Below are 22,689 nucleotides of genomic sequence, written 5' to 3' on the forward strand. Positions count from 1 at the left end.
CCCACCTGATCCATGAAACTGGGATGCCTAGACTCTATCCCTGGGACTTGTGTTCTGTAACAGACCATGTCCTTTCTAATAACAAACCCTTCTGTCTTTCACAGTTTACTTCCACCCACAGGCACTTTCTTCCAAAGTGACACCTTGTAAAGGCTGTTAAAATGACGATGAGTGACAGGCAGGACATGCTCATCCCTGCACTGCTCACAGGAGCCGAGCAGGAGGGAGTCAACCTAAGCGTCTGTCAACAGATGAATGGGGAAAGACAACATAGGACACACACTCACATGTGTGTATGCATGCACGCACGCACGCACGCACACAGGCACGCACACTCACATGCCTGAAAGACACTGTATTAATCAAAACAAGACAGACAGAAAGACAAATGCCTCGTGGAACTTAAAACAGTCAAACTCAGGTAAAATGATAGCTCTCAGAGCCTGGGGCAGGGGAGGGCCAAAGGATGTCAAAGGATGTCAGATTTCTGCTGGGCAGTTGGTAAGCCCAGAAAGTCCATTTACAACGTGGTGACTGCTCTTATAGGTGCTTGAGAACTGCTGAGAGAGAGAATTTTACATGTTCTTACTACAAAAGGAGTAAGCCTACTCATGGGTAACAGATATGTCCATTAGCTTAACTTAGCCATTCCACTCTCCACACAGATCAAGCACCATGATGTATACCATGCCCGCACAATAGTAAGCCAGATGTGGTGTGTATACCTTTAATCCCAGAACTCCAGAAGCAAAGGTGAATGAATCCCTCTGAGTTCAAGGTCAGCCAAGTCTACATAGCGAGTTCTAGGCCAGACAGAGTTAAATGGTGAGTCTCTGTTTCAAAAAATAAAGACAAAACCAAAACCACATACACACAGAGACAGACAGACAGACAGACAGACAGACACACACACACACACACACACACACACATATATATTACAGATACACATGTATAATATATGTGTACAGTTTTAATTGGTCAACTGGTTAAATAAAACACAATGATAAAGCAGTGGCAACATGACTGACCTTTTTAGTGGCCAGAGAAAAGCTCCACCGGGGGACCTCTGCCCTACCGTCCTCTCCTTCTTCCCTCTACCAGCTATGACCCAAAACTCACTCACTCAGCGTCTTAGACCCCAACTGGTGCCCTGCTCTGCCCTAATTCTTTCTCAGACCTCACAAGCCACTTCAGGTGTAGAGCCGTGTCAGCATATGGCCTGGGGCGCCACATCATTTAAGTGTAGCCAGGCCACAAGGTAACTTCACCTCAGCCCCACCTTCCCTGACACACAGCAGGCACCACTCCAAGGTAACACAGGCAACACTCCCAACGCCCCACTCACTTCCCAGGATGGCATTCCTGGCTACCCCAGCATGAGATGTACCCCCATCTTGCCCTCATACCCCGAGAGAGTAAGCCACATGCCTTCTGTGTCCTTGGTGTCCCTGAAGTCACTCTTTCATTCCCAGCCTGATGCAGGCAGTTAAGATGAAATCTCGGGGAACGCCATTCTCACTGTGGCCCTCACTGCTTCCAGCAACACTAGCATGGCTTCCCCGGGCCCTCGAAACTGATACCCTTGGCAAGTCACAGTCTGTTCACCTCCAGGCCCTCATCCCCACATGTTCAGTTCAGAGCACACACTCCAGCCTTCAACACTTGAACCCAACTCAACCCCAATACTACCACCTCTCCGTGCTCTCAGCTCCCGTTTCTGCCATTACCCCGTCACATCCTCTACCGCATCACCCAGGCACACACTCAGCCCGCTGTTGAGGAAAAGAGCTGAAGAGACTCTCCGACTCTACTCCACTCTCTACCCTAAAAGGGCTCTGTCTCCCTCCTGTGAATCCAGGAGATGGGGAGGGCACAACACACAGTAGGGATGCAGAACATTCACATCTGAGTCTAAGATGCTCCCTTTGGCACTATAAGAAAATGATTCTGTGGACTTCTTGTGACTGCTCTCCTGCTCCTGTTACAGCTAGCCTTAGCTTCACCTCCACCACAAACAGCCCCAGACCAAATGCACAGAGAGTGGATTCTTGGCTTGTGAAAGGACAGAGTGCGGGTTCCTTCGAGTAGTCAGCCACACCTCTGCGAGTCAATTTCAGATGAACACTCCCAGAGAAGACAGGCTGCCGCTTATGACATCAGAGGGAAGGGAGTGAGGACTCGGAGCTCTGTTGTTTGTTTTGTGCATGGGCAGAAGATGACTTTTTATGTTGCTTTATAATTGTAAGCGTGGTTTGTAGAGGGTGTGTCTTTCTCTAGGCTTCTGACACACACCCTTTTCTTTGTTGCTTTACCTTGGCAACACAGAATGCCTCCTCTGAACTCCCTGGGCACACTGTCAAATATCCTCACTTCTCAGTCACAAAGTGTTCAGCAGAGATCTTACCACCTGCCAGGCCCCTCAATCTCTGGAGATTTTACTAGAACACTGCCTTAAACTTCTGTTATTTGTATGTACAGCTCATGGAATCTTCTAGGACTTTTTTCAAGGCTACTCAGAGCATCTCTCTGCACATGCTATGCATAAAGCACCTTCTATATCAAAGATATTAGCATACTGGCTGAATTGGACTAAATTTAATATTTTGCATAAAAATGCTCATTTCGGGCGTAGTATTTCAGCACTGATTACTGCTACATTCTGCCTGGTCTCATCAAGAAATCAGCTAAGGACGCAAGGAGGGTTATGTCTGAAAATGCTCATCAGTTAAGATGCATCCTCAAGTACTCAGTGGTAAGTGGTATCTGGAGGCTGCTGAGGTACGACCTGCCTGCAGTTCCAGCATGTGAGAGGCAGAGGCCAGAGGGTGCTGAGTTCAAGGCCAGCTGGGCTACAAAGGGAAAGAGCTCCTGTCTCGCAGAAGAAAAGACATGGCCTCTCGAGTATGCTTTATGCTCTTGCAGATTAAAAAGTGTATGTGAGCGCGCACATGCGTGCATGTGAGCGAGCGAGTGTGTGTGTGTGTGAGAGAGAGAGAGAGTTGAAATCAGATAAGTAAGATACTTGCAGTTAAAGCTGGTGATTATTTCTTCTGCAAATGTTTGTAAATTTGTTTTGAGAAGCTGAAAATAAACACCCACCCATGCTATCTATCAGCTCTCTCGGAACACGGAGCCGTGTCAAGCTGAGCGCCAAGAGCATGTGAGAATTCGGGCCTGCTTTCTAATCTGGGTACCAGGTCCACACCTGCTCTGACACTCTCTCTCCAAAGCTATAGACTCGCAGGTGACCCTCCTCCGAAGAGAGACTCCACTACAAACAGGGATCACTAAATGCCTTTCTCCAAGTTTTCCAAACAGTGAAAACCTTGAGAATGACTGGCTACGTTACAGACCACAGTATTTCCTGCCTACTGTTTCCAGGGTGCCTGCTTTTCCTAGTGTGTCGGCGAGGTATGCAGACACCCTTCACTTACTCTGACAAGTCTATAAAGAAGGTATATAGCTTATCCCATTCTGCAGTAACAAGAGTGACAATCAGCATTTTCGGAGGGCTTTCTAGATGCCAGGCAGCAGGCCATAATACTTTCTTGGAATTTGGCTTAACTCTCCCATGTTATAGGATTAGTATTATCTTTGTGTATGTTTCAAATGACAAACAAAAATGAAGCTCAGGAAGCTAAGTTAGAGAATTTCTGCATAGAGTGTGAGCAGAATTGCATGGGAGAGCTTTCTATCTAGGTCATCTGGCTCCCAACCCAGACTACCTGGACAGGCTCATCCCACCCCTGGGGTACCAAGCTTTCTTGGCCTGCTCCCTCCCAGAAGTTCAGAGTGATGCTATCAGAGAAGCTCTGACCCTGCTCCCCAGGCACACATGCTGCATTCCAGGAGGGCATGTTTTAACCCCCTCTCTCCAACTGTAACCTTGTATAGATAATGTGGGAAGGGCAGGGTTAGAAAGACCAGGAGGAGCACTCCACTTTCCAGGCACTTGCCACGGTCAGATACTCCAAGAGTTAGCACACTCATCTGTATAATAAAGACTCTCATATTTAAACAGAGATGGCTACAAATTAAGTCCTGTGATGGGGGTGGGGTGGGAGGGATAGCTCTGCAGAGTCCAAGAGGAACAATTATCATGACAGAAGTCAGCATTAGCCATCTCAGAGCAATACGCAGTTCAGATGGCCTGCCTCAGCTCCCTTCATCCTCATTCACTCCTCTCAGAGAGGGCCAGGAATATCCAGAGCACAGGAGGAAGGGCTGGCTCTAACCCTTGCACCTCTTGGGAATTCGACGTCCATTTTCCTACACACATTTTCCTGATTCCTCCATGCTAGTTTGGTTCCTGAATGCATGAGTACTCCTACGTCCTAGCTGGCTAACAAGTTGGTGAGGGAGACCCTTAAGCACTAATAAGTCACCACCAACACCAAGGAAAGTACCAGGGATGTAACTGGGAGGCGCCGGGCCAGGTTGATGCACTCCCATTAAACCAAGAATGCCGAAACCGACAAAGCAGACTCCACTACTCCACCGGTTTTCTGGAATAATCCTGGACAGATACAGGCAATAGCCATGCTAAAAACCACCATATATCTAACCAGGATGTCTGTCCTACAGACGGCCCAGAACACCGGAGTGTCTACCAAGTGCTTAGCAGGTTAACAGCTCCTTTTAAAGAAGAAAGTAATTACCTTCCTTGCTGGCACACTGCTGAAGAGATGCCAGTTCTCCAGTGGTGAAGAATGCAAATCCACTCTCAGGACTGACCAGCAGAGCTCAGCCCTGCCCCCTCCTGCTCTTGTGCCTCCTCCTGCATCCTGAGCCTTAGGAGCCCTCTCTAATTAACAGAAGTCTGGTACTTCGGGCAGAGAGCTCAACCATAAACTGATTAGTAACCAACTCCTGCCAAGGGCTCGTTTAAGACATTTGATAGCACAGAGAGATGGCTTAAAATGTGCAGATTAACTGGCCATTCCGCTTGGCTCTCTGTTTCAGCCATACACTAAATTGGATCAACACAAAGCAACATTTGTTTCCTGAAGCAATTCAAGTTCTTTCGAGAGAGAAACTCCTTTCCACACTTACAATTCACACCCTCATCTCTTAGAGAGCATGGGTATAAGAAACATACATTTGAACAATCACTGAAGGCCTTTGGTAAAAGAACAGTTGTGGGCACTAGCCATTAAATTATCCACTGCCCCCACCTCCACCCCAAAATGAAAAAAACATGGGATAAATTCAGTGCCAAGAAAAAGTTTGCCTCTCCAAAAGTTTATGTTTTCTTTCTCAGACAACTGGATAAGAACATCTCTTTTTGTCTCGCCTTCAAAACTCTACAAATTTGGTGCTCAAATGCAGCAACAAATTCATGCCAACCACTCAACTAACTCATCCCAAGCAATAACTGCTCTTGGATTCTCTTTGCCTCTTTTGATCTTGATTATTTCTTTATGTCTGTTGCTTTGTTCTTCATTTTGCAAACCAACTAGAGCTTTTCCTTCTTCAAAGAGGAATACAAATCTTAGCAAAAGGCCTTTCTCTCACCTTCTTACAAAAATTCACCAGATCCTCCCACCCTGCTGCAAAGGGTTGTTCATTTCTCAGACCATCGATAGTAGGCCCATGTAAGACAATGGGCTAAGACAGTTCCCACCCCGTCATCAACTGGGACAACAGGAACAGCCCATCTTTAGGACTTGGGACTGGTTGTCTCAGGAGGTAGAGCTGACTTCCAAGGCCAAAGACATTCCCCATACACGAAGACAATGCCTAGGACAGATTCAACTAAAGCCACAATTCTAAGCCATCCCAGACAAGAAACCAGAATTAGCCAATGGGGGAAGAGTCTCCTTCCCAAAGATGATCATAAGCACTTCCCACCTGACCATTTAATACATATAAAGTTCTCCGTCAGGGCCTGGAAAAGGTGTTCAATAAATGGTAATTAGAATTCTCAATGTGTCAAGTGCAAAACCAAGTGCTGCATCACATGGGCACGAGGATCCCACTCTCTAAGAGACAACAGTCCACATCACCTACCTAGGATGACCTCTATACTTAGCAGGTCAGCTGTGTTCCTGGCTTTGTGTGTGTGTGTGTCTGTGAGTGTGTGTGTGTCACATCTTCATTATCTTATACAGGCCCGAGTTGTATTTGATGGCATGCACAAATTACATTTCTAGAGAAAACATGTAGGGTCAGTCAGCTGCCTCAGTTTCTGGGCAGAGAATGCAGTCTGCAGACTGTGACTAAAGGCCTGTGGCTGTACTCAGGCCCGACTCGTCTCCTGACAAGCGTCCAAGCAGCTGCAAACCATGAGTCACAGAGACCGGGGTGAAGGCTTAAGAGGAAGACAGAGAAGAACACAGTTGTTTTTATAATGTTTACACTCCTGGTGAGCTCACAATTATGCAAGGGCCTCTGCATACTCTAAGCCACGGTCATGCCTGCATACAGTTCTGGGTTTGGATGCATGGGTTTTACGCTATCTATATGTTGGGGCAGGCCTAGTCTGTGTAAAGCACACAGAAGCTCTGGGGCTCCATGCATGCACTGGAGATGTGCACTCATGTCTTTCACAATGGCACCGGCACTCTGCAGGAAAACGAGTGGCAGGACCCTTAGGATAATCAGGGAGTCTTTCCCACAGTTTAGCCTCTTTATTTCCCCTCAGTCTCTGGAGAACACGTCACCAACAAATCCCTTCAGTTACAAAGCCCGTTCCCTCCCAGAGCTTGCCCCTGATGTCTGACAGTGCCTGTACTTCCCCCAGGGTATGTGGGATCAATACACCAGGACTTCAAAGAAACCCTCAGAATTGGAGTGCAGGCAGAATTTTCACAAAAAAAAAAAAAAATCCCAGAGCTAGGACTCAGAAGTTGGAGGGGGCGGGGAGGGGAGGAAGCCAGAGTGGGGATTTGACAGCACCACACAATGCACCAGGATCAGAGCTGTGAGACAGATTCAACTCCAGAGATGAAAACTCTTCTCTTGGTGCTGACAACATCTGTTTTATTTTGAAGGTTGCTAAGGAGAGTCCTGGCTGGGCCAACATTGTTCCAGCCCAGGACTTCACAGAGCGCCTCGGAGCGCAGGCTCCTGACTGCAGGAATGAAAGCAGATAAGCCTGCTCCTTTCGCTCTTTAGATATCAAAGCCCCACTTTGCTCACAGGGCTACCACCCCCCCCCCAGTCTCAGTCCCAACTAGCCTTTCCCTACCGCTTACTCTCTAAGGATGCTTTCCCTTGCACCGTACTACCATTCACAAGTTCCCATCCATTTCTTAGGGACAGACAGACAGGGAGTGCACCCTTGAGCCAGCATAGGACCTCTATATAAGACAGAGAAGAATTCCATAGGAGCTGGAGACATGCACATGTAGGAGGAGGGTTAGCATCAGACAGAGGATGAAGTCTTTTACTGCCCTTTAAAGATCAGTGTTGCCTCCTTAATCAAAGACAAATCAAGTGTCTTTGTCAGGGCTCAAAGCCCTGTGAGGGCAGTGAAGAGCTGACCATAGGCTGACCACTGTGGAAATGAAGCAGGTGGGGAGCCAGCCACACCCCACCAGCCCCTCCCACCTAAGCTGAATTGAATGATCAAGGCCATTACCACCCTTGAACAAAAGGAGCTACTACACATTCCTCCCCATGGTCAGATGCATAAGAAAAAAGACCAGGGGCACTACAGGAAAGAGATCAGGTCAAAGCCAGCAATCTCATGTAAGACATGGTAGGATCACATAGATGACAAAGCAGGGATACCAAAGAGCAAGCAGGATAAAGTGGGCACAGCAGGGAGAACACAAATGACAAAGTGAACACAGCAGGAAGGACACAGATGACAAAGTGAGGACACCAGGGAGCACATATGACAAAATGAAGACTTCCCAGGGAGCACACATGAAAACGTGAGACATACACAAGGGAGCACATACATAATGAAGGAGGGCTTACCTGGCAGCACACAGCACACACATTACAAAATGAGCACTCTCCAGGAAGCACACATGATAACGAGATGACAATCTATCAGAGGACATAGGACAAGTAGAACACAGCCACAATCACATATGTGATAAGGAAGGGCGCTCCAGGGATCACATACATGACAAGCAGGATGACACAGTGAGGATACCAGTCACGTTCCCATGTTACAAGCTGCTATAAAGCATGGGGTGAGGTGACACCTCCACTCCTCCACCTGGGGCAGCTCCAGGACTGGGAGCCTGAGGAGAGACAGGGAGGAAGATGGCCCCTACTGTAAATGATATTTGCAGTTAAAACTACCAGGGGCTTCCAGTGCATCAAGGGTAGAAAACATTCGCCATTAGCTGGAGGAGTGGCTGCTCTTTCTCATTGAGCTTTAGGGAGCCCTAGCCCAGGGCAGAAATACCCAGGAGTCTAAGTAAAGAGAAGAGAATGGCTGTCTCTGTAACAAAGCCACTGCAGAGCCATTCACCTCAGTTCTCCCAGGCAGACACTCTCAACAACAAAGAAGCCACTTCCTCCAGCAGGGGCATGGAGACAAACACCACCCATGCTTGCCCTTGCTGGCCACACTGCTGCAACCCATCCGGCTTCCTTATAGCTGGGAGCTCAAGGACACTTGTCTGAGCCACACATCTACATGGGGCAGAATGCCCAGCACACCACACACTTCCTGAGTGCAGGAAGGATTAAGCAGAGAAGCTAAATGGCATTCCTCAAGCTACTTACTCACCTAGCCAGGTCACGCTTACACCAGACGGGGCAGACATGGCCTCTGCCACCTTGTGCCAGCTCCTGTTGTGTCCAGGAGCCCAGAGGGCCACAAGGCAAAGATAGTAGCCCGAGTTTTCTTTGCTAACATCTCGCACCAGTAGATGGTAAGAGCGGGTATCCACGTGACTGAGAGCAACGTGTGGTGAGCTGTGGACCAGGGAATCACGGTCAAGCCGCGCCAGCATGTGGGAGGCAAGTAAAGAGGTATCGGGTGTCTTTTTGAAGTACCATGTCACCTCAGGCCGGACATCATCCACACGGTCTGTTGTGATGTTGCAAGAAAGATCCAGGTCCTTTCCTTCAGTCACAGACACTGTCCTGGGCACGGCCAGTTGCAGAGCTGGAAGAGGAAAAACAAGCCCATCGAGTGATCGAGTGACGCGTGTCCCCTCTCCTCCCTTCTCCTTACCTCCCTCATGGTCGCCCCTTTAGGTTGATTTATGGTGTTAAAATTAGAAGGCTTTGTACAGTTGAAAGTGCTAGAGGAATAGTTAATGAATAAATTCATGACACACACTAAATTGGTGTTGGAAAAGAGCAACAAAGAACACCAGTAAAAATCGCCTATGGCTTTTGTGTACTTATTGTAAGTAGATTCTGAGAATAACAACAGGGGTGGGTACTATTATGGTCATTTACCGAAGCGGAGGCGGAAGCACACAGTAGCTCCAGGTAGAGCCTCCCTAGCATCGCTGGCTCCAGCATCCTGGGGGCGGGGTGAAAACTTCTATGCTGATGAGCCAGGAAAGTGAAACCAGACAATTTTCCTAGTGATTCAGCCCTTCACAACGTGATGTATGTAGACTACAGTTCCTTCACAGTACGACGTATGTAGACTATCATTTTCTTAGACACACCTGGCTAAACCTCAAGCAGGAGACACACACTGAACCCCAAACCCAATGAGTTCTGGATTCTCCATGCTACTGTTCTCTCATGACTGGGGACAATTAAAGTAAGCTATATTTAGGTAAATACTTGAAGTATTGAGTGTCCCTGACTCAAGAGAGGTCTTGTTCAGCATTCCATTGCCAAAGCTTTTAAATGGAAACATTTTACTCTATTCAGGGCTTTTTTTTTTTTTTAAAGATGTGAAACATCTGTAATCAGAGTGGAAAATTTCAAGTTACAATGATGCTCTGGGAACTGTCACTAAATGACAGACAGCTAGCTAACTTCTCCCTGTGGAGTCAAATGAGACACAGTCCCCGTCTTCCAGCAAAACCCATTCAGCAGCCACAGCTCTTCCCAGGAAGCTCAGGGATAAAGACTGGTGCCCAGTTCAGAAAACACCCATCCTAAGAGCCTATGGCCTCTGGAAGATATTGCTTCCATATGAATATTTACAAATCTTGACATATATTTCAAACAATTATTTTAAGCCAAGTCCAACATCCATCCCAACACATGACAGAAAATGAGGTGGGCATAGTATTAGGAAAAAGGGGTTGAAAGTTGTTTATCCTTCTGTCTCTTTACAGATCAAATGCATTCCTAGGGCCCAGAAACACTGGCAGCTATGTCTTTGCAGCTGTGTAGTCTACTTTGCCATTTTCTCAGTGAACATGGCTAAATATCTGTCCTATCACTAACCATGGGTTTTATATATATGGAGAATAACAATATATTCTAGATTCGTGGGTCTGACACTGGAAGATGATATAGAGCAAGCTGCAGGGAGGAGCTCTAAGGATTCGGAATGCAAGAGGAGATCTGGGCAAAGCCTGTGGCAATCCCGGCTTTCTCCAGGAGAATATAGCTAAATCTATTTAAGTATGATTAGTATCACCACAGGAGGACTTACCACAGAGGTGACACAGCTTTTCTATTAAGTGGCTCTGTGTCACTTACAATGCCACAGTGGTCAGTGAGCACGACCAGTCACCTGTGACCAGTACAGAGATTGATTAAAAGCAAAAGACCACCTCCACAGTTGGGTATGGTGGGACACGTCCTAGCATTTGGAAGGCAGAGGCAGGCAGATCTCTGTGAGTTCAAGACAAGCCTGTGAGTTTTAGGCCAGTAAAACTGTCTAAAACCATAAATAAAGATAGAGAGAGGGTTACAAGGCCAGAGGGAGAGGAATGAGGAGGGAGAGAGGGCACACACAGTGAACTCATAACCCTTGAGCAATGACTCTTAACTTACGATCCACAGAGAATTTAGGGAGCCTGTGCACGTGAATGGGACATTTGTTCCTAATTTTATTTTCATTAGCCTGCACTGAGCTGAGACATCGCATTTCCTGCCTTGGTGAAAATAAGCAACAAGGTGGTATAGTATGGCCTATACCCAGGGCTTGGTCACCGACAGAAATAAGAGGTCTTCTTCATACATGACTTTACAGTAGTTGTAGACATCTGAAACATCATCTGCATTCACTGCTCCCTAGAAATTCAGATGGTTGTCAGGCCTGCAATATGGCTTATTATTCACGTGTTAATAATGAAGCAAAGTACCAGTATAAAACAAATTTGTCTTAGAGACATTTTCCTAACTACTTCAGTTATAATTCTTCCTCTGTCACCTTGTGTATGATGTTTCATGAATTTAGAAGGTTACAGGCTTCAAAAGACAGCCAAAGAGGCCCATCACACACAAAAAGACCACAAGGCCAAGTGTGTTGGTACAAGCCTGTAGTCCCAGCTATTCTGGAAGCTAAGGCTGGAGGAATAGAAGTTCAAGGCCAACTGGAGCAACTCAGCAAGGTCCTATCCCCAAATAAAAAGGGCAACATACCTAACCAGTAGGTGCTTGTCAAGCAAATGGGAGGCGCTGGGCTCAACACCAGAAGGGATGGAAAGGCTGCTACTCAGGTTGGAGCTAGCTGCTACAATCGCCTGACTGAGAGAGTATCAGTCATGTAACCAGATGCTGTAGGGCTTGAGGGACCGTGTTTACAACTGAAATTCCTTCATCCAACGGTGAACCTGCGGCAAAGCTAAGCTCTTGACCCTGCCTGCCACATTAGAATAGTTGTTTGATGTACACTGAATAGCTACAGGTTTCCCGTGGAAGGAGACCTTAGTCCATGGGGAAAGTCATTTCGGCAGCCAATGGAGCAAAGGCCCACAGTGATGGCCATGCCTTAGCTGCCACAAGCCACTCATGGAGATGTTCACTCCCTCTTTCAGATCCCAGAAATGCTGCCCAGAACCATGCACGTTGCAAAAAAAACGATCCCTGGTTATAACTTCCTGCTTTCCTTTCCAGCAAACACAACTGGCCACACACTCACATTCCTGAGCAGGGAATCAGTCAGCCAAGGTCTCCCAGGAGGCTGGAGCCTCCAATATCAAAAGATATTAGACTCCTAGACAACCAAGAACACCCAGGCTATCCCTAGCAGTGACATTAGCCTGCAGTGGTTTCTCTGTGCTGTCCTTGTGGAAGCTGCAGGCTCCAGTGACCTGGGTTTGAGCCTGCAGTACCTCTGAGCCCAAGGCCCAGCACAGTACTGAGCACAGTATCAATGCTTCCTATCAATGCTTGCTGAACAGTAAGTCAATAATGGTTTCTTCTCTTATTTCTCTTCTGTTCTTGTAGACTTCCTAATATGCCTTTTCTGTCTGTATTATTTCTGCAGTTGGGGATTTTTTTTAAAAGGTATTTTTGCAAAGTATAGGACAAAAATTAATTTATGTGGGCCTCTGGCTGGACTCTCTGGAATATGTAGACATAGAAGACATGAAGAGGCCTGGACCTTGGGGAGTCTGTCACCTGGCAGGGGATGGCGCATCTCAGGGTGGAAAGGCAGGCCCAGAGGATGACCTTAAGCAAGTTTGGAGTCAGCCACATATACAATTCAATAGCTATCAGGGAAGGGAGACCCAAGGTCTCAAGGACTCAACAGGTAAACAAACAAACAAACAAACAAACAAACTAAAGCCATAGGTGAGACCAGATCCACCCACAGCTCCAAGGAACCAATACCAGGTGGGCTCTAACAGGCCATCATAACCTCTGAGTCAGACAGGAACCTTCCTTCCTATGCAAGATGAGCAGTAGCCCAAGTTCCCAAAGCAGAGAGCAGGAAGGCAAACCTCAGCTCAAAGCAGAAGCACTCTTCAAGCTACCAACATCATTCTGGTCCCTTCCCCCAGAAGGGGAGGCTGGGATAGCCCTTTTATGGTCTAGTCCCACATACAGTCATTAGTCTCAATCAGGGGTGACACCATTTTCAAAAGCTCACCTGTCGGCTGGATCACCACAGTGGCCACTTCCACGGCTTTTTCTTGGATTTCTTGCCAGCTGCCCTGCTCTGTGATCCACTCGCTGACCACACATCTATAGGAACCCTGGTCCGCAGAGAGCGCCCGGGCTACGGAGAGGCGGTAGGCATCGCTGCCTACTGTGTCCAGGCGTACGTCCCCACTGTGGTAGCGCTGCTCATAGCCAGGGCCTGGGTGAAACCTGCCCTCGTGGCTTAGGGCTAGGATGCTTCGGTGCACCGGGCCACGGTGCAGTTCCCACCGAAGTGCCAGGTGTGTGTGCAACGGTGACGTGGTAGACGCGATACATCGCAGCTCAAAGGGCTCCCCCTCACGCAGGCTCAGGCCTGGAGGAGGCCGGGAGCTGGGACCCACCACCAGGGCATCTGCCAGCACTGTGGGGGGCAGAGAGAAGATGTCAGTCAATAGTCACCAAAGGTCCTTCCCCATAAGGAAAGAACAGGCTACCTTCCATGACTTTGGCCTTCAGCCATGGAAGCTATCCAAGTTCCACACTAAAGTGATCCATCCACAATCTCAACTGACTTTCTGACTTGAAAAAAAAAAAAAACAAATAAACAAAAACTAGTAAGAAAAATGAGACAATAAAATGACTCTTGCTAGAATGGGTTTGTGGGTGCTTCCGTCACCATGATGAGCGTTATTGTGCCCTCTGTGCCTCAGTTTCCTAGAAAAGGGGATAATGACTGTACCCACTTCATAGAGTCAATAGGGGAGCCCAGCAGGTGCCAGGTCAGTGCCCAGTATGACTGCCAAGCAATCCTCTGGTTAGAACACGGAGCTGGAGGAGGGAGCCTGCAATTTAGAGACACGGGAGCTGCCAAGAGTCAAGATCCCCAGGGAGAGACGATGGATGGCAGAAGGTGCCTGTGGCTCATGAGACGATGGATGGCAGGAGGTGCCTGTGGCTCACGTCCTGGGTAGAGCATAGCCACAGCACAGGAAGGGGACAAGAATTACTGGGGGTTCTGCTTCTAACTCTTAGCACCTTCTGGAAAAAGCCACCACTTCAACAGTCTAGGAAAGGGGTGGGCTCAGAATGGACGGTGACAGATACTGGTGATCTGGTAGTCAGGCTGTCTACCAAAGGCTGGGAAAATCTGCCAAGTTTATCAGGAGCTACATATGTGGACCTTCAAGCATCACAATCCATCGTCTCCTTGGCGGTTTCCTTGATCACACACTCAGAAAGGGGTTACTCCAGATAACAGAAACCGGTTCTCCTCTAGAACACCACCTCCCATGGGCCCATCTCTTCTACAAAATGAATATAGTGGCCCTTCTAGGACACACCTCAGTATGTGAGGACAGCTAGCATGGCTTCATTCTCAAGGCCAGCTCCTCACTGAGGAGAAAAGGATGGACAGATTTAAGAACCATGAAGGTGAAGGCCAGACAGATGCTGGACCACCTCTAGCTCCTGCCAGAGTCTCCACCTGGGCAGCCAGCCAGCCTCTCTCATGCATCCTGCTCTCCTGAGCCAAGAAAAGCTTCCCTGCTTCTCTGGCCCTCAAAGACTAGTCAAGAAGCCAGGAGATGGGGGGAGGGCTGGGGACTCTTGTGTCATCCTTTGCCTTCTCACAATAAATCACTAGAGTGTATCTGACCTGAAAGGGGGGTGTCCGTTGTACTGTTTAACTCAGTGCAAAAGTGTCTTATGGGAAATCTTTTCAAAAGTCAGGATTTCTTCGTCCCCGGCTCTACAAGTCAACTAGGACCATGCATATAGAGGTGATCACTCTACCACTGAATTCCAAGTTGCCCATGCCCCAGTCTCCCAACCCCAGATAGAGTGGCACTATGTAGCTCAGGCTGGCTTTGAACTCACTCTACAGTTCAGCCTAGGTTAGCCTCAAGCGTTGAATCCTCTTGCCTCAGCTTCCTGAGCACTGAGGATCACCGGGGTGTAGCACCTTAGCCAGCTACATTCTACACCTTTAATCAGAAGATGGGAGACGTGGTTTTGACGCTGGTGCTTTGGTACCTACTTATGGCCTGGCTGGGATTTCATCCCCTCATGGTTTGGTAAAGGATCAGCGGTAGTGAGCTACAGCAGTTTCTGCCAGCCACAACAATGAGTGGATGCCTGGATCCGCCTCTCCTTTTCTAGTATCATTTTCTATTTTCATTTTATACATAATTATAAACACTCCTGCCCTGATACAAATATTTCCAGAAACAAGCCAGGCCACAAATAAATGGACAATTAATAATGATGATGATGTTTCTGTTTTGTTAACCTCAAATTAAAATGGTTCCTTCTAGCTCATTTACTAATGAGCTATGTCATTTTAAGCAAGTAATTAGCCTATGCTCTTCTATCTCGTGTGTAAAGCAGGGAAATAGCCTGTCCTATATTCTTCATGGGACGCAGATAATTGAATGTGTGAGCAAATCCAACAGCACTTGGAAGGCAGGGAAAACCCAAACTCAGGATATTCCAGATGCTATGATGTCAGCTTTGCACAGCTGGGTTCGTGAAAGAGCAGTAACCACATGGTTTTCCGTCTATAAACAGCAAGTACAACTTCTGTTGCAGACAGGTATTAACTCATGAAGATCACAGAGAAAAAGACATGAACTTGGAAGTAACTATTCCTACCATAAAGCTAAACCTCATAATGAGTGTCTACCAGCGAGTCTCTAAGCTGAATATTTGCTATGACATGGCTGGAGAGGCCTGGCTTGGTTTAACTCTCCTGTCCCCACATCTATTAAGGCAGGCTGTGTTGTACAGAGGAAGCTGAGGCACAGACTGAGCCAGGAGCCACTTAGCAGACAAATGGCAGAGCCAGAAGCCAACTGCATAGGCAAGCTGTCTGTAGAGCTGTACTCTCACAGGTGGCCACACCAGACTGCCTTCAACTCACTGGCCATAAGATGCATCAGGATTACATTGGGAAAGGAGATGGGGCTCGCAGCGGTCACCTGGCCCACCCTCTGCCCATCATCAGGTAAGACACCAACACTGCAACGGACAGGGGACTGAGCCTCTTTGCAGCAGCAGAATGGCAAAGAAAGGTTGGCCCCTTGTGAGGACCGTACCTTTAACCTGCACTGTGTCCTCGTAGTTGCCCTGGACAGTGGCATCCGTGCTCGGGGTGGAACACTTGTAGTGGCCTTGGTCTGAGGGCTGGACATTCTTTATGTGCAGTTCCACAGCATCGTTGGCAGTTCTCCTCAACAGGATATCACCCCGCTGCAGCCGCTCCCGGTACAGCTGTGCCGGGAAGCCCACCTCCCAGGTGCTAGCAAGCTCCACGAAACTGCTCCCGGAAGACGAGAAGCTCCAGTCGAAGTTCTGCTCGCTGGGGCCGTCATAGTCGCTGACATTGCAGGGGATCACCAGCTCAGTGCCCACCACGCGAACCAGGGTGCCCGCAGGGACTCTCACCACACGCCCACGGCAGACAGCTGCAATGACAGGGAACGAAAGAAAGTGACACCTGAAGGATGCTTTTGCTCTGGGACCCACACGCATCAGAATCTCTAAGAAAATGGACCTTGCAGAAGGGGATTAAGCCATTGATGAAATTATGGGTTAGAAGTAGCACCTTGAAATGAATGCCTTCCACACAACCAGTTTCCCTGGGCTGACAGGCAGACTAAATATGAAAAGTGGGCCAACCATGGCCTCGCATAGTTTTGTCTCTTCTCTTAGGGTTTAACAGATCGTTATACGCAACAAGATATGGAGAGGTTCTGTATTTAAGAAAAAGGACACGGCTAAGCATTTATTTATATTTCTGCCCACCCCACATCAACCTTCATCCCTAGAGACCATTCCCCAGACCTGATTTATAATGATCGATGCCAATTTTCAAATCCTAGAGCAGCCTGCTGATAAAATGATTTAACTCCTGTTATCTGACGTTGGTTATAAATTATTTTTAAAATATGACAATTCCACCAAGTATTAATTTTCTATTTTCTGGCTCATTTCCTTCTCTCTACTCTTCACCCTGATCTAAACTCAGAAGGCGGATGGGGAAGCTCTGAGGGAGGAGGCTGGCTGGTGCTGAATACAGCAGCTTGTGGTGGAAGAGAAGCGCAGTGGACAGGGGCCAGTCGACTGGCACTGCCTGCCAGGAGAGCCTTGATCCACAGAGCTCTTGATCCACAGACCCTTAGGGATAGGTACTTGCAAGACCCTTTAGAAGGTCTCACTGCAATGAACTTCATTCAGCACAATTCTGGGGTGTTTATGATGTGAATTTGCATTTCCATTTATAACAGCTAACTGTACCTCTCTTGATTTTCTACAAATAGGTACAGCAGTGAATCATACAAGAGATATCATGGGCTCTGTATCAAGGAGATAGGAGTTAAACCTCTCCTAGCTTGCCTTCCTTGATTATAAAGTGAGATAAGATGGTATCGGTGAGTTACTAACAATGGTCAGCTGAGAGCCCTCTACGTAATATGGGTTCAATATGATGGCTTCCTACTGTCACTATTGTATTTCTGTGTGACTCACGCAAAATTCTTACGCTGAATTCTGAAACCCAGTATGTCAGAACACAGCCTTAATTGGGAATATGGTCACAGAAGATGTCGTCAGGCAAGCTATGATGCGGTCCTATGGCATAGGGTAGGGCCTCTGAGCCAGTATGACTGGCAACCTTAAAAGGGAGCGAATTTGAACGCACCAGGAGAATACGGTACATCGATGAAGGGAGAGATCAAGGTGATGCATCTAAGAACCGAGAACACCAAAGACTGGCAGCCAGCCAGCACAAGCCCTGAGAGGCAGGCCCGACCCTCCCTCTCAGCCTTAGAAGGCACCGACTCTGTGGCCACCTTGCTTTGACCTCTAGCTTGTAGAGCAAAGGCTGCGGCTAAAGCCACCTGGTCTGTAACATCAGCCCTAAGAACGAACCCAACAGGACTGCTTGTTTATTGCTGGTGTAATTCATGGTTTTCAAACCCTGTGGCCGCCTATTAGTGGATTCCAAAATGAATTTATAGTGGTCGTGTGTGCTTTTAAAAATGGAATTTTAAATGAACAGAAGCGATTAGAGTGCAAAGCTCTTAGTAAGGGATAAATATTGCCATATGCAGCACTGTGTTAGGTAAACAAAGGTGTGTGTGCGTGAATCAGATCACGATGCAAACCTAACATAAATTTGGGTCAGAGTTGAAAAAAAAGACATCTTTTAAAAACCATATCTCGTTTCCTCTAACCTCAAACGCATTATCAATTATCACCTCCTTTGGGAAAGGAGAAAAGAAGCAATCATGTAGAGAAATATTGACAGAGACAGTGTGAGACACCGTTCAAGGAAGGGGACCGACTGTCTTCCTGTCCTAGCTGTGCTGGGGTCAGGCCCAAAACAACTTCCTGTCCTAAGAAAGGGGGCCAAACTCCAAATCACACCACTGTCCTTAAAAGTCAAATAATGTAGGGCTGGGGATGGCACACAGAGTACCTGCCTCGTATGTGTGAGGCCCAGGGAAAATAAAGCATTGAAAATAAAGATGATAGATAGATAGATAGATAGATAGATAGATAGATAGATAGATAGATAGAAAGAAAGAAATAGATGATAGATATATGATGCATATACACATAGACTGATTGATGAATTAAATGAAATATTATGTGCTTATAACCAACCCCGGCTACTCAAGAAGTGGAAGACCACTTGAGTCTAAGAGTTGGCAGCTCCTTCACATAACAAGACCCCAACTCAAAAAGCGGAACCTGGAGGAGCAAGAAGTGGGAAGTAGGGGGCACACGTATGCTCTAACTACATCTGTATACACATATGAGATTACTGAAGAACGTTTTTCTTGAGAATTGTTTATTATATGTGAGTACACTGTAGCTGTCTTCAGACATACCAGAAGAGGACATGGGATCCCTTTAACAGATGGTCGGAAGCCACCATGTGGTTGCTGGGAATTGAACTCAGGACCTCTGGAAGAGCAGTCAGTGCTCTTAACCTCTGAGCCATCTCTTCAGCCTCAATGAAGAACTTTTTAAAGATCAGGAAGAAAAATGTAAAAGTTGTTAAAGTCAGAAGTATGGGGTGGCTGCATATTCTAGCACACAGCATAGGAGAATAATGCCAGGCTCTGCTGACCGGTGCTATCAAACAGACTGTCTTCTTCCCACAGCAACTCAGTGCCTACAGACACTGCCCATGGCCTCAGTCACTACTTGGAGCAGACTCCGGCTGACCTTGAACCTCAGATCCTAGGAATGGGGACCTGGACAAAGGTCAGGGAGATCACAATTTCCTCTGGATATTTTCAGCTTCTCCCAAAGATACTTTTGCTCTTGGTAGACCCAGGTCCTATATAGAGGACTCACTGTACAGTTGCCACTGGGCAGCAGTCCTGACCATATAAGGAACAACAGGTCTGGGTGAACACTCAGACCACAGAGGCAAAGAACAGCCTGTGACTCAAGCCTTCCATGCCATTTCCTGCACGCTCCACCATGTACACCCATGTACATACATGTCTTTCTTCTGCTGGACGTGGCAGTTTCTTGCAGTTGGCCCTCATGTTTTTAAAGCTAATTTCCATTTCTGGTAACTCAAGAGTTTTGACATGAAATATTTATCTACCCACAGTGACCAACCTTCAACAGCCGTGATCACCACTGCTCAAAAAGGAAACAAGCAATCAATTCTTTACTTAATTTTAGAGGTGAGCAGACAATTCGGGATCTCTTATGCGAACTTTCATATGGTGGCAGCATGGCAGTGACCTTCAAAGGACAACCACTGAGCCCTCTGCCCAAGTTTCCATCTCTATAAAGTGGGAGCCAGGGCACTCAGGAAGATGGCTCAGTCAATGAAGTACTTGTCACTCAACCACAGGGACCTGAGTTCAGGTACCCAGTGCCCACGTAAAACATCTTGCATGGTGTTGTACGAGTGTAACCTAGTGTGGTGGGATGGGGCAGACAGACAGAGGTGGATTCCAGAGGTTTGTTGGTCAGCTTCAGTCTAGCTAGTTAAAGGTGGAAAGCCATTGAGGACGACACTCAATGTATAGCCTCCAAGCTTACACGCACACACATGCAGGTACACCTGAACACATGCAAACTCCTACACATGAACATATATACATACATACACCGCATACACACAGAGAAAAGAAAAAAATGTGACCATGATCACCACTCCGTCCCACCCCTTACCCCTGGGCTGTGGTAAGGCTCAGATGAACCGGTGCACAGTACTTACAACAGTGCCTGGTGTGTGGTGAGGGTCTCAGGTAATGTTTGAGGTGGGAAACTCTAGAAGAAACTTGACCATAACCACTCACCTTGCAAGGCTCACAGGAGAATTTCCAAATGTGTAAAAATTTCGTATTTCTACCCCTTGGCGAAATGTCTCCCAGGGCCTCCAGGTCTGAGCCTACTTTCCTTCTGAGGTTTCTGCCTTTATTTCTGGCGACTGGAGTTTTGGAAATAAGTCCAGCTCATTATCTCAATTCTCCCAGCTTTTTCCCACATGGCTACCAGAATCCTCTCTTTTCTTTTAATTTTTTTTAAACACACAAATTCTGTCATCCCATGGATCAGACTTTTAAAAAGGTTTATTTAACTTTTATTTTTGTGTATCAGCACTTATCTATCTACAAGTATATCTACATGCTATGTGCATGCCTGGTGCCTTTAGAGGCCAAAAGTGGGTGCTGGATTCCCTGGAACTGGAGTTACACAGTTGTGAAATGACATGCAGCTGCTGGGAATCAACCCCAGGTCCTCCGGAAGAGCAGCCACTGCTAATAACCACTGAGCTATCTCCCCAGTCCTATGGATCAGAATCTTCCAATGGATGCTTATCATAGATGGCAAACACTTCCTTTTCTCAGTAAGCTCCCACACACTGCAGCCACCCTGGTCCAAGCTGCCACTTCTTACCACCATTACTGCAATAACTCCCTCACTGGTTTCTTGGCTTTCTGTCCACTACAATGCATCCTTTCAAAACCACACAATAGATTATCCTTCCCTCCACCCCAAACTCTCCAGTCATTCCCCACTTCACCTCCGAATCCTTACTTAGTTTTCTAGACTCTATATTCTAATCCTCTCCTGTAGTCTCCCCTCCCCCAGCCTGAAACCTGCTTGCTCAGGGGTGGAGCTTCCTGCTCATTCGTTCTGCCACGCCCACTGCTGGAACCTGCGGAGCCACACACGTGCACCTTTCTAATGGACCAGAGATTATTCGGCGGGAATCGGGTCCCCTCCCCCTTCCTTCATAACTAGTGTCACAACAATAAAATTTGAGCCTTGATCAGAGTAACTGTCTTGGCTACATTCCTTTCTCTCGCCACCTAGCCCCTCTTCTCTTCCAGGTTTCCAAAATGCCTTTCCAGGCTAGAACCCAGGTTGTGGTCTGCTGGCCGGACACAACACTCTCCCTCCGTGATACTCAGACACACTTAACTCTTAAGATTTCCTTAAACAGGCAAGAGCCAGTCTAACTTTAGGGCTTTTACAAGTTTTTAAAAATTATGCATGTGTATGTATGAGTACACATGTGTGTGTGTGTGAATGTATGTGTATGTGCATGTGCACATGAATGCAGGTACCCATGGAGGATAGACACATCAAATGCACTTGGATGTGACCTAACATGGTTGCTGAGACCTGAACACCTCCAGAGACTTTGCAAGAGCAATATATGTTGAACACTTAACCACTGAGCTGTCTGTCTCTCCAGCTCAAACCTCAGGTCACTTGCATATCGCTTCAGGCCTGAACACTGGAGGTCATTCACCCTACTGGTTCTTCAACCAACCTTTCCTGGTCCCCTAAAATGGTCCCATTTTTATTGACCTCAAAACTTCCTCTTACCACTGGTCATTATACTGTAGCTTATATGCACTCATAGGATATTATTAATAATCATCTATCTCTTCCCATTATGACCATTATGTGTCTACAGCAGTACCTGGTTCACAAGCTATCCAATAAGTATCTGCCAAATGGAAGACATGCAAGGTTCTCCACCACCTGGCCCATGGATACCAGTCTGGCTTCATTTCCTAACATCCTTCCCCACTAATGCTTATACTTCAACAAAAAACAACCTACCTTCCTTTCTGGAAGTGCCACCATGCCTGAGTTGCCTAGGGCCTCTGCTTCACTGTCTCCTTTAGCCAGCATCCCTTCCCAGCCTTCTCCTGCTCAGAGGGGGCTTCAGCACCATCTCCCCTCCGTGAAGCATCTCAGGTACTCCTTCCTCAAATTCTACTGCAATCTGCGCAAGTACCTGGATGGAAGCTATGTTACAGTGTCACTGGGGAACCAAGCCGGTGGAAGCAGATGCTTGAAAGAGCAAATTCTAATCTGAAAGCCCATGAGCCTAAGTAATGTCTTGTACACAAGAACCTGGGTTGTCCTCTCATCCGAGTAAATGGAGATTTAAGATTTGGGTAGCAGAGTTTCAACTTGCCAGCAGCAATCTGGTATTTAGTACAGATTCCCCTTAATATTGTTAAATAGCGGCAAACGATACTTAAAAATAAATATAACTTGTAAAAGGGAGAGCATATGGCAACTCTCAAATCAAGAAGAGTGTCTGCAGAACCACACTTGCCAATTTTTGTCACAACCTTTGGTAACAGCTGATGACTGAGGGAAAGAAGGGGAAGACAAACTCCTCTGAGTTTCCAAGTGCTACCAGTGCTTCAAATTAAGAGTCCTAATCATTTCTGAGCCTAGACAATGTTACCATAGCTCTGCACAAAAATG

At 47.1% G+C, this 22,689-nt stretch overlaps 1 protein-coding gene across 3 annotated transcripts in view; it reads right to left on the reverse strand.

The window, feature by feature from the left end:
• The window catches only part of Ptgfrn (prostaglandin F2 receptor negative regulator), a 70,516-nt gene that overhangs the window by 23,885 nt on the left and 23,942 nt on the right, over nucleotides 1-22,689 (reverse strand). For 2 of the 3 annotated variants that reach the window (XM_017319503.2, NM_011197.3), the window contains exons 2-4: nucleotides 16,014-16,382; nucleotides 12,929-13,342; nucleotides 8,696-9,076 (exon numbers count right to left, since the gene is read on the reverse strand). In XM_017319503.2, the coding sequence (XP_017174992.1) occupies nucleotides 8,696-9,076; nucleotides 12,929-13,342; nucleotides 16,014-16,382 (1,164 nt within the window). Of the gene's footprint in view, nucleotides 1-8,695; nucleotides 9,077-12,928; nucleotides 13,343-16,013; nucleotides 16,383-18,812; nucleotides 20,089-22,689 lie in introns of those variants that run through there. The other variant, XM_006501147.3, reaches the window with a different exon arrangement.

The sequence above is a fragment of the Mus musculus genome, chromosome 3 (assembly GCF_000001635.26).
Source record: "Mus musculus strain C57BL/6J chromosome 3, GRCm38.p6 C57BL/6J".
Lineage (NCBI taxonomy): Eukaryota > Metazoa > Chordata > Mammalia > Rodentia > Muridae > Mus > Mus musculus.